Consider the following 13,058-nt stretch of genomic DNA (forward strand, 5'->3'; position numbering starts at 1 on the left):
TAAAACAGCCAAAATTAAGAGAGGCAGCAAAAGAACCTCCGTACTGCTTGCAGTCTTATTCCAAAGGAAGCACAGAGCTGACTATCAGGTGTGCAGAGCTTACCCTCTAATCTACTAATAACTACCACTGTACAATATCGTTAAATGTTTAACAGCTGTTTCCTGCTAATGACCATATTGCTATTAAAGGACGGAAGATTTTATTTGTAGAGGAACAAATATGTTTACTCGAAAAAAAAATTCCAATTAAAATTCTACCACAAATGTCAAATAAGAAAAAAATATTTTTATAGTTTTTATTTTATAAATCAGATATTTACAATACATTAGAGTATCAGAAAACATTTAGGACTTTTCTTTTTGAATAAAAAAAAAAGGTTAAAAAGGAAATAAACTCGCATCCTGACACGTTACGCCAGGATTTTAAAAAGCCACTCCGTAAGGGATAAATAAGTCTATAACTGCCAAAATGATCTAATAGATTCAACTAGCTACGAGTCAAAATTTTTCATGCATTACCATCATGGCATAATCTATCATTCTGATAGGCTTCAGAGAATGCATCAAAATTCAAACCCATCATATAATTCAATTTGCAAAATAAAATTTGCCCACTGATGCTACAAAGCCATCAGTCGCACAATACAGGCTGAAGTTCCACTCAGAGTAATGCATACCATAGATAATCTGAAGCATTAAAACATTTAATTTGTATGAAAACCCAAGTTGGAATCTACGCACAGAAACGAGGAGACGGACAAGGGTACAACTACGAGTCCCTCTTCTCCAAATATTATTGTTGGGCTTAACACATATCTCACCATAATAAGGCAAATTGAGACATAGCCAGCAACAGTCGCACCTCTGAAAGAAGTGCGAGGTACTTCTGTCAGTACTTCTGCAGGAGTGTTTAGTAAGAGGCAATGCAAATTTTGGCCTTGGTACGACAGTGTCTCAAAACCATAGCAAATTATATTCACTTTTCTCCCTGAAAACTAATACAGTATTGAGGCTTTTTTTTTTATTACAGAAAAACTAATCCATTACTATGTACCCAAGTCACCCCTTCCTGTACATCAAAGGCTAACACTGAAATAATGAATACTGATCATTCAAGCCTCTAATTCCAATCTATAATATATATAAATTCCTGTATAAGGTTTTGCTAGTGTGACTATATCAACAAAAAGTGCAATGCCTTACTATTACTGACAACCCCGCCCAATCCTACTATCACATAGGTCATTCGTGCTTCCAAAAGAAACGGGTCATGGCGAAAGGTTTCTCCCAATCTTGTACTGCAACTAAAAGATCATAAGCATCTTTTGTAGAAGTTCCAGGGTCAATTGATTGAAATACGATATTCTTGATAAGTGAATTTCGTACTTCACCTCGAGCGTTCGACCCAAAAAGCCTGACTACGTCCCGGCAATTCTCTAAACCTAGAATTACTGCCTAACAATACAAGTACCAAAATGAGCTGTAATTAATAATACAAAAATAAATTAAAATCAGTAATGCTATATTGGGCTCATGAATTTATACCTTGACGATTTGTATACATTAATGATAAATGTCAAGTTTTTCCTAATAAAAATATTTTAATTCTGCAAAATAATCATAAGATTCTCTTCGATTAATTTTACTTAATCCAAAGAAACACAACATGAAAGAAACCAAACAGAAATCTCACTTGGCAAAACCTACTAGTCTTCAGAGTGCATCCAAAAATGGACAATAAAAAAAAATGGTGTGATGAAATCTTTGTGCAAACTCCTACACAATTGGTACCCCTTTTATATGCAGTCATTATCCAATACTTTCATCTTCCTGAGATGTCGAAAATAAGGGATTAAAGAACTTGCATTACTGGCATTTCACCAGTTGAAAAAAAAAAAGTATGACTTTTGAGCAAAATAAACCAAACACAAAAAAAATGGTAGGATACACACTAAAGACAAAATATTGGGTAAGGAAAATGGAATACACATGAAAACCACTGCATGTCAAAAGCACACAATATTAACCTTAAGTCAAGAAACAAGGGAAACCTAACAATGAGATTTTAAGTACAGTACTCTATTAAAAAAAAAATAAAGTATGAAGAACAAGTCACAACGTTAAAACTGCTGCTGCCACTACCTCGCTTACGGAGAATCACATTTTATTATTTTTAAGACGCCTTTTCTCCATTTAAGGAGAATCACATTTTTTTTATACATGTACTTAACTGCCATACCAGAGAATCTGCTTTAATCACTTGACTTTCTTTATGAAAGAGAATCGCAATGCTTGCTACAAAAGATGCTTAAACTGCCACGAAGAGCATTAATTCAGCCCGGGGGAATTTCTGCATGCTAAACCTCTACACCATGCCATCTACATGGGGAGGGACAAATATCTTCTTCGTATTGATTGACCCAAACACTAAATCGGTTAGCATTCAGTAGTAGAAAATTTGTTGACTATTACAATTAGGTATCTGGATGAAGTTATCTACATAATCATAAAAAGTGACACTTATTTCCGAACATTATCTGAGACAAAAAATACTCAATTAGAATTTTCCTAGATTCAAGTACACCTTTACATTATGAAACTGTAACAGATTTTAAAGGATAAAATCTACATAATGATGATAACAATAATAAGGATGACAATAAAATAAAGACACAGGAGAGGCCTACCCGCTAAGCTGTGTTCAGCTGTAAACTATAATGACGATTTGTACAGATTCCCTTTTTTTTTTTAATTTAAGCTAGGTTTGTTTATTACATCACACGTAAATGTGTAATCACTGTATTATTCGTTTATAAAATACATCCATACATTATGCCAACGATAAATGAAGTAAGTAAATTAATTGCAAATAACATGAAAGCTTTGAAATATCATTCAGTGTTAAAATAACGTCAGAAAATATTGCTGCGCTGAAGAATGAGACACTTATTTGTAACAAGAAGAAGGATGAGTTGGAAGGTAAAAGAGAAGAAGAAGAAGACAAGAGGTAGATAGAAAGTTGAGAGAAAAAAAAACCTAGTGTGTCTATTTTACTTTAGAGTAATGAGCATTTTCTCTGTCTTCTCTTCATTGGTTCTGGCCGGAGAACTGCTCTAACTGCTTCATCAAACACCTGTAAAGTAACAAGAGGCATCTGTAATCTAGTGTAGAGAATCTATCATAACAGATGCATGACAACCTAAGCTTAATCTATCGTAACAGATGCATGACAATCTAAACCTAATTTATTGTAACATATATGACAATCTAAGCCCAATTTACCATAACAGATGCATGACAATCTAAGACTAATTTATCGTAACAGATGTATGACAATCTAAGCCTAAAATACATATTTGGTCCTCATCAAGCACACAAGAATTTATCAAATCTCACCCTGCATAACTCATTACTTCACTTTAACATTAAGAAAATACATAAATCCTATTGTTCTCCAAATAAGAAAAGTGTTTTGAATAAAAAAAAAAAAAAATGAAGTTTAAATATTACATATCTCCCAAGAACTTACACAAAACAGATTACATAATGAACTTTCCATGACATCTCACCTGTTTTAAACCTCTCTGTGTTAGAGCAGAACACTCCATGTATTTAACTGCTCGTATTTTATTAGAAAGCTTTTGCCCTGCTTCTCTCTTGACCGGTGACTGACCTTGATCGGAGAGTAGCGCCAACGTTTCCTTATCTTCTCGTAAATCCATTTTTGTGCCTGAAAAATAAGACACTTACATTTCAAACTGGTTCAAAGTTGAATTTACCAACATTACAAAAAAATAAGACTTTAATCTTTTTAGAAGGAATTTACTTAATACAAATGATTGTCAGTGGTTGATACCATAACAGGTAAGCATACTAGATATAAGAGAAAATCAAAGATCTACATTTATCAAAATTATTTCACTAATACAAGAAAAGATTTAGCAAAATCAAAATATCTAAGAACTACTTTTATGGCATGAAATAGAAAAGTTTATAAGCCTAATTCTAAATTGAAAAGGTGAAAAAATGCAAAAGCAAAAGGCTATTGCAAGAAATGGTAATCTCAATTTACAGATGCTATTCTTCCTTCCCACTGTCATCCCAACATTAAGGGGTCGGTTGCCTGATGTGTCCTCTCCAATCCCTTCTATAAAGCCATCCTCTTCTCTCCATATCATCCCATCAGCTAATTCTCTGCCTCCCTCTCAATCTTCCCTCACTAACAGGTTCCTCACTCCCTCCCCACCATCCATCTTCAACATGTGCCCACACCATCTCAGTTGTGATACTCTTACTACCTCTGTAATCTTTACTATGCCGCTACTCTTCTTATTTCCTAACTTTCCAATCTTTCAAGCAATGATATTCCCATAATCCACACTTCAGCATTCTCATTTCTGTTCGCTGAATCTTTGCTTTGTCTCAGAGCCCAAATTTTCGATCCATACATTACCACAGTGCTATACATCTCCGCTTATAGTTTTTCTTATCACTTCCCCCAGGCTGCTTTTATCCTATTCCTAACTTCAGTCTCACATCCTCCCTCCTAAAAGAACAGCTGATGCTTGCAGTTGGACTATTTAGTCAGAGGTTAGGCTCACCGCCTATAACTGTGATTGATACTGCAAGGGCATGCGGTTGCAAAAACCCTGTCCCAAATTATCCATGCCTGATGCTATTGGAAATATGATAAATGGACATGAGGTCCAGCAGGGTTCATGACAGCAGCTTGTGACAGAATGGAATATCAGAGCAGGTACTTGTAATTCCAGTACTCTCGACGAGAATATTGCAGGCGACCGTTGATGTGACGAATTGTCCAATTCCAGTCGAGGTAAAGTATAAAACTGCATCCAACCAATGTGCCCAAGGCTTCCATTGTTGTCAGCGCCGCTATTACCAAATCATTGGACGGGAGAATATCCACCTCGTAAGGCACGCAGAATCTCCGTTGTCAAGAGAGTGCAAGGCAGGATCTAATCAAACAGCTAGAGTATAATGACTTCCTTTGGTAGGAGATACAGGACTTGATCCTAAAAAAAAATCTGACTACAGCAGTTTAAGGGTTGGTTAGAACTTTGAAGGGCCAAAGTCCCAATCGATGGGTGTAGTGCTTCCCCTAATAGGGAATAAATGGTTATGTCAACTGCAGATATTAACAGGCAAATGAAAAGTATCAAATCAATGAAACGATACAACCACTTTAAGCACCAAAAGCATTTCAAAGTAGTCTCTTCTGGGTAAGCTGTACATACAGGGAGATATAAAGGAATGACTGGTGGTGCTGTCACCAGCAGGAAATGACAACAAGGCATAGCAAGGCTAAATTAATAATAATAGCTCTTACACCAACCAATTTCTTGCATGCTAAATATCTTGCTAAGGTCTGGAGCAAAATTCCTCCAATATCTTCACTGTATTCAGGAACTTCTAGACTCTTACAAGGGCAATTTAGATATCTGTCAAGCTTGAAAGTGGGTGCAATTGAACATTAGCTACAACACAATCTTACACGCAGTAGAAATGCTAAGAGTCAGATTCAAAATGTTTCCGATGCTGTTCTTGCAAAAATCAAACGTATCTTGGAGATAGACTTAAGGATAGGATCATCCCCAGATAATCCCCATACGAAATTTTTCCTTTGAAAATCATAACACAATGTCCAGAAGGGCTTCTCATCCTTCTCCAATGAATGTGAGAAGAGCGACAAGAGAATGAGAATTAACAGATTTCTTCCAATAATAACGATTCTCTGCTTTATGCCCCCAAATTCCTAGCCTAACCTTGGCTTGCTCATGCACAAATTATGTAGTAAGAGCATATCAGTTCCGAGGATGTAAGTTCAATCAAATTTAAAACTATTTATTCGTTTAATTTCACTGTCATTTTAACAGGGCTTGTGAACATACTACTAAGATTATTATACTTATCCCAAACAGAATACAGACAAAAAAAACTCTATATATAGTTTAAACCGTTTCATAAAATACAAACATGTTAGGCTTGTTACTGTCATAGTCATACAGTTATATATTGGATATATTTTTGGGAAACAGTACTTTAAATACTTTTTTACCACGTTCGATAAGTTACTTCCCATTCTACTGGGTAGAAATATGTACTATCAAAACAAACTGCCTTCTCAGTCAGCCACAAAGGAATAGCTGCCAGTAATGCTTTATATTCTTTGTTTTCAAGTGAATACAAGTCTCCAAAATTGTGGTAAGCAACATTAAGTGATGTGAATGATGTATTTTGTACTCTTTTGTTATATCAAATGAAATCACTATATTTTTATATCATAGCATAGCTCTACAGACATTAGCCTTAAAGGTTTTTCTTTCATTTTCAGTTATCTCAATCACTGCCTCATGGTTTAGTTCAAATAATGAGCCACCGTCACAAGGCTTGCTCTCAGAATCTGATCATCCCTGAAAGCTCGTGCGATATCATTCAGCACCTCTGATTTCTGCATGCAAGAGTAAAATAATTGCACAAATTTTGCTTTAAAAAATATACTATGATTGCAGAAGTGAATCCTTTTGTTATTAAACCTTACAAGCTGATATAGAGCTGAGGTTAATTTAAAGACCCTAAAAATTTTTCATGAACGACAAGAGGCAAATTACAAGTCACTGTGATTTGTCGCCAAGGCGTCAGCCACCCACTGAGATACTACCGTTAGAGAGTTATTGGAACCTTTGACTGGACAGACAGTACTACTTTGGATCCCTCTCTCTGGTTACGGCTCATTTCATCTTTGACGACACATGCAGAGAATAGTCTGGCCTATTTTTTTACACATTGCACTGTCCTCCTACACTTGACAACCCTGAAATTACCAAAGAATTCTTTTTCGCTCAATGGTTAATTACTACACTTTAATTGTTCAGTAGCTACTTTCCTCTCTGTAAGGGTGGAAGAGACTTTAGCTATGGTAAGCAGCTCTTCTAGAAAGACACTCCAAAATCAATCAAATGTTCTCTAGTCTTGGGTAATGCCATAGCCTCTGTACTATGGTCTTCCACTGCCTTGAGTTAAGAGTTCTCTTGCTTGAGGATAGGTTCGGGCACACTAGAATATTCTTACTTCTTTTCCTCTTGTTTTGTTAGTTTTTATAGTTGATATTTTATTGTTATTGTTCTTATACTTTTCTTTTCCTAACTGGGCTATTTTCCCTGTTGGAACCCTTGGGATTACAGCATCCTGCTTTTCCTACTAGGGTTGTAGCTTAGCAATTAATAATAATAATAATAATAAAGCTCAAGGCATCAAATTCGAGTTGCCACGATTCCAAAGTGGTACCAAGACAGCAACAAGATACTCCATGAAAGGGGTTATCATTAAGATAACCAACTATCTTAGGATGTGAATTCAACAGTACTCACCAACAAGTATTATAGGTGCATCTGGACAATGGTGTTTTATTTCGGGATACCACTTAGATGTTACATTCTCAAAAGAGGAAGGACTGACTACACTAAAGCATATAAGAAAAACGTCCGTCTGAAAGAAACAAGTAAAAAAATTCAATTTGATTACGCTACAAACTTCAATCAGTGATCCACCTCATGAACTCATACATTAATTACTGTTCTGTAATGACCCCAAAGTAAATCTCGGTTATTGTATCAAAAGTTCATAATGAAATAATGTAACAAAACAATATCATGTAATTTAAGGGGACCATCTGCTATGACATGCATTTTTTTCTAATTATTCAAAATCCACAATTTCTATACAGTATATGTTTTAGACATATATAATACCTTCATCATATAAAAATTTCAAGTAATTTGATCAAAAAACTATTATTTATTAGCAAAAATCATAATTTAAAAAAAAAAATTAGGTACATTTTTCTCAACTAATATGATATCCATTGTATTGAAAATCATACCATCAAAACATCTTTATGAATTGAATAATTGTGTGACAAATTTTTGATTTTGATTTTTCATTTTTTTAATGAATTTTTCTTAAATTTCTTCGTCTAGACGTAAAATAATCATGAAAAAAGAGAAAAGGGAAAACCAAAATTCTGTTACCCAAAAGTGTGGGATTCTTATTCTTTTTAATATCTTTCACTCTAAAATCAAACAATAAATAAATGAGAGAAATGTACCTAAATGTGAATAAGTATGTTTTTGAGTTATAAGGTTCCAAAGATTTGCTATAAATATTTGCTTTTATCTTTAAAAAATATCAAGATATCATTATTATGATAACCTTACTTTGTACTTTTATTGTTTATTCCTACATGAAGGCTCCCTAAACGAGGTATTCAAACCCTAAGTTTACTAACACACTTGGCGTAAGGGTGTCATGAGTTGCTAGCGGCCTCTCATTGTTGCCATAGTTTTAGTTAGAATGTTCAGGCTTTGTACTCTTTCATGTTTCCCTTTCTTCCTGGTTCTTTTTTGTTGCTCTCTGCTTACTTTTTGTTCTGTGAAAACACAATGTACATACGAACTTCAAGTAAACAAGCACATGCATTATAATTTCTATATGTCTTTGGAAACTCTGGCTGTTCTTCTCGTAGATCATAGTTTTCAGCTACCCTCTACCAATGCCTTCCATCTCTGCCAGACGTACGAGATTTTGAAATATAAGTGAAAAAATTGCTATATATATGCAAAAGTAAACACGAAAACGATTCTGTCAAACTCAGTCATGGAGACGACCCAGTAAGGATGACGTCGTCATTTAAAGACCACAAAATCTTCATTATTTGTAAAAACAATTGGCTGAAACTTCTGGAGCGCATGTACTATATGTTTCTGCATACATAGAAACAATAAAACTATTTGACTTTTTAAAGTCGTCATGTTAAACACCAGTGGATGGTCCCCTTAATGCAGTTAATGAGATGACATTTGCAATATGAAACAGGGAATATTTGTTGACTTGCAGATTAAAATCATAGGCACGTGAGTTAGATGAAACCTACCCTATGCCGAATTTAACAAAATTTTAATTACAAACAGCTTCTTGAAACCTATTAAGTTTGTAAATTGAGGACTTTATGTGCACAGGATTGGGCAACTGTGACTTTGAGTGTGTTAAACTAACAAAGATATACAGTTATGCTTCAGTGTACTGTGGAGACTTGTGCTAAATTCCAAATAAAAATGGTAAAAAAATACAGACAAGTGCTGCTTTACCTGTGGATAAGACAAGGGCCGCAATCTATCATAATCTTCTTGGCCTGCTGTGTCCCACAAACCTAAACTGACTGGGATGCTATCTACCACCATTGGAGCTGAATAATTGTCGAACCTGAAAAAAACGCACATCAACACTTAATAAGATCAAAATATTTCTCGCACAAAGATATACAACAGGTTTCTCAACAGGCTCTGATGCATTCAATGTTGTAAGGTTTCAAAATCTTTAGTGTGTCTACTTTTCAAAAAGATGGTCTATGAAACAAAATCATAAATTTCTTTAATCATTTTGTATTTTTCCTAACTATACAAACCTGTGGCCATTGATAGGATCATGAGTTCAGTGAAGGTGGGATGGCCATTATTAAACTTTTATTGAGGTGGTTATATTTGCTGGGTGGTTGAAGGGTAATCCCCTTCCACCCCACAGAAATACAAATTACTTTTAAAATTAGATTTATTCCTACACAAATACTGACCATCGTCCTTTAATAGGGGACTTATCCTTAGGAGGAAGGAAGTCTCTATGACCAAAATTGGCTGGTTCACATTCTTAGGATTGTCAAGACACTCGGTCCTGTAAAGGAGATGGAATGATGAGTTCCCCAGGAAGGGAAGACTGTTTGAAAGTTCCACATGAGCAGAGACATTTCCCAAAAAGATGGAAAAGTCTAAGCTCTCAATCTGAAAAGCTGGCTAAACATTGAGCAATAGACTTTCCTCACAGAGACTGTAGACAAGGAAATCTGCTATTATAATTGCAGAGGGGCTCCGACCGGAGAAGTATCCCTTCAATAAATCAAAAATTTTAAGTAATTTTCATTTTTCCTAACATACTTACCGAGAACATGGGCCAGGGCACTTTCCCTGTTAGGTAGTAGCAGAGGGATCTTTGCAGGTATCCAGACATTTGTGCAGTGCCTCACAAAAAGCCTTTTGCTTGGAGGTGATGCTGGATAGTAACCAACCATATAGAGAAAGGGAGGCTAATACGTTGTGGTACCTCTGAAGGTGGGTGGGTCATATGGGTAGTTCTCCTTTAAGTCCACTCATGAATAGCAGAGGCAGAGGACTGTGACAATGCCCTAAGAGAGTGACCATATATAAACATGATTAGTGTCAAAGTCCTCCTTCCACCCAAGCTAGGACCACGGATGACTCAGCAGGTAGACCTATAGGCTCCCTAAAACCGCACATCCTTAGCTCACGAGGATGGCCAGGTTGCAGGCACTAAAAGAAACTATCTAGCTTGAGCAGGATTCAAAACCCGTTCCATACTCTAACAATGAACATCAGCAGATCTGCATACCATTCGGTGAATCAGGAAGCATACGTGTCCATGTTGTCCCAGAGGAATTGGAAGGAATCTTCAAATACAACCAACATGTTTGGAACTATAGAGAAGAATACTGGAAATTTTTGGTACAAAAAAAATAGTGAACAAGTCAATATATGGTGAACCCCGAAGGGCAAGAAGCCTTTCTGCCATACTGGGACAAAGGGACCATTCCAATCCAACAACCTGACGCCGACAATGATCATGTCTGCTAGAACACTCCTCTTGCCCGGAAAGAATCTCACTGACAGCTCTACCAGGCTGTCCACTGCCTAGGTGTACACCTATTTTGCCAACTCGCTAAGGGCCTACAAAATTGCTTGTTCACATTGAGTCATGCCGGTACTGTTTTACCTCATTAATGCTACCAAATGCCATACCAAGTTCGTTGGAAAAATTTTCTTGCTGGCAGCATTGCATGAATTTTGAACCATTTGATACGCAGGTGCTTTTCTTCCATGGAGCATATCCCCAAGATGGTCTGGTTCCTCGGGCATTCCCTTTGCATGCATCACTGAACAGCAGCATTTCTGGAAGCAAAAAGTCTAGTAGAGTTCTCCTGATAGGGTGTTTGTCATTCTGCCACCAGGCCATATTGGCCCAAACTCCTTGTTCCATTGGAACCAGATGATACGGGAGAGCTTCTCCAACTACCAAAGATGTCATAGAAGACGATTCCACTGTCGAGGCAGAAGGTTTTGTTTGTGCGGGTCTGCTGGTACAATACCTAGATACATTAGGGCAAAAAGAAATCTGTCATCATGAAGAAACCGTCTCATGGGGGAGGATAGAATCAGCCTACCACCTAGATACCTCAACAGACAAATCGCAATTGAGTGTACCGAAGTAGAGACCCGCCTGAACATACATCAATATTTTGGGAATGGTGGAGAGTCCAAAGAAAAAGGCTTCCAACAGGTAAACTACTCCCCCAAAAAGTTGAGGTTGATGATATTATTATTATTATTATTATTACTAGCCAAGCTACAACCCTAGTTGGAAAAGCAAGATGCTATAAGCCCAAAGGCTCCACAGGGAAAAATAGCCCAGTGAGGAAAGGAAATAAGGAAATTAATAAATGATGTGAATAAATTAACAATATATCATTCTAAAAACAGTAACTGCGTCAAAACAGATATGTCCTATATAAACTATTAACAATGCCAAAAACAGATATGTCCTATATAAACTATCAACAATGCCAAAAACAGATATGTCATATATAAACAATAAAAAGACTTATGTCAGCCTGGTCAACATAAAAAAATTTGCTCCTACTTTGAACTTTTGAAGTTCTACTGATTCAACTACCCGATTAGGAAGATCATTCCACAACTTGGTAACAGCTGGAATAAAGCTTCTAGAATACTGTGTAGTATTGAGCCTCATGAGGGAGAAGGCCTGGCTATTAGAATTAACTGCCTGCCTAGTATTATAAACAGGATAGAATTGTCCAGGGGTAAAAGGATGGTCAGAGACTTGGGTCTAAAATGACAAATTCAGAGATAATTTGTATTTCTCCCTAACTAATACAAACCTGGAGATATCTATGTGAATATTCTTTCAGCAGCAGCTGGAGGTAGCCATTAGACTTTAAATGCAAGGTGTTGGAACAAATAGAAATTATCTCCGACCTTGTCATTTATTCCCATACTAACAAACCTTCGGTTGTTTACGTGGATGACTCACTCTTAGGTGGGTGGAAGCCCTAGATCTGACATGGACATTGACCCAGTTTTGCCTAGTATGACTATGATCTAGGGGAAACTTTGACACCTCACTGAAATATACAAAGAGAGTATATTCACGGCCTGTGAAATTTAGTAAAATAGTTGTTATTTATATGAAACGTCCGAGTTTTAAATTGGAAAAAACCAACAAGACGTATCTCATTGCTCCCGCGCAGAAGCAATGGAGACGTGTACAGTATAAAATTTTTATTACTTCTACTAGGCTACGTAAGGGAAGTGATAATTACCAGCAGAGGTTGAAGCCAGCTTGCACAGGGGACCTATGGCACTGTACCCCAATAGACGGGAAGATGAAGGAAGGAACGCCAGATATTCTTCTCAGTCTTAACCCGGGTAACCAATGCCCTTAACCATCTGCTACTTGTCCATTAAGGAGCTTGAGGTATCTTAAACCACCTGTTAAGCTGCCACAACAGCACCTATGGTAAACGTATCGAGCCTCCTGTGGGTCACGTCTTTGAGGGAATGGGCTGTGAATGTGTCTTTTCCACACACCAGCTTGAAGGACCTGCAACACGAAAAAGTTGTGTTTGAATGCCAGGGAAGTACCAATTCCCCTGACGTCGTGAGCTTTAGGTCAACGAGCCTGAGGAAGGTCTGGAGCCAAGGCTCTTTCGATCACTTGGCGAATCCAAGAGGATACTGTGTTCTTTGTGATCCTCCTCTTTACTCTCCCTGAACTAACAAACAGTGATGTTAGTCTGGGCCGTGATGCTGCAGTGCGTATAAGATAGTACCTCAAACTCCTCACTAGGCAAAGTAACATCTACTCGCGAAGTTTGCTGATTTGGTCATGAGATTCAC

At 36.8% G+C, this 13,058-nt stretch overlaps 1 protein-coding gene across 2 annotated transcripts in view; it reads right to left on the reverse strand.

The window, feature by feature from the left end:
- Positions 1–282: 282 nt before the first annotated feature.
- Mtl (Rac family small GTPase Mtl) overlaps positions 283–13,058 on the reverse strand; it is a 45,611-nt gene continuing 32,835 nt past the window's right edge. For both annotated transcript variants that reach the window (XM_068393980.1, XM_068393981.1), the window contains exons 3-6: positions 9,165–9,279; positions 7,389–7,506; positions 3,570–3,730; positions 283–3,133 (exon numbers count right to left, since the gene is read on the reverse strand). In XM_068393980.1, coding sequence (XP_068250081.1) covers positions 3,056–3,133; positions 3,570–3,730; positions 7,389–7,506; positions 9,165–9,279 — 472 coding nt within the window. In that variant the 3' untranslated portion in view covers positions 283–3,055. The remainder of the gene's footprint in view (positions 3,134–3,569; positions 3,731–7,388; positions 7,507–9,164; positions 9,280–13,058) is intronic.

This window comes from Palaemon carinicauda, chromosome 19 (assembly GCF_036898095.1).
Source record: "Palaemon carinicauda isolate YSFRI2023 chromosome 19, ASM3689809v2, whole genome shotgun sequence".
Taxonomy (NCBI): Eukaryota; Metazoa; Arthropoda; class Malacostraca; order Decapoda; family Palaemonidae; genus Palaemon; species Palaemon carinicauda.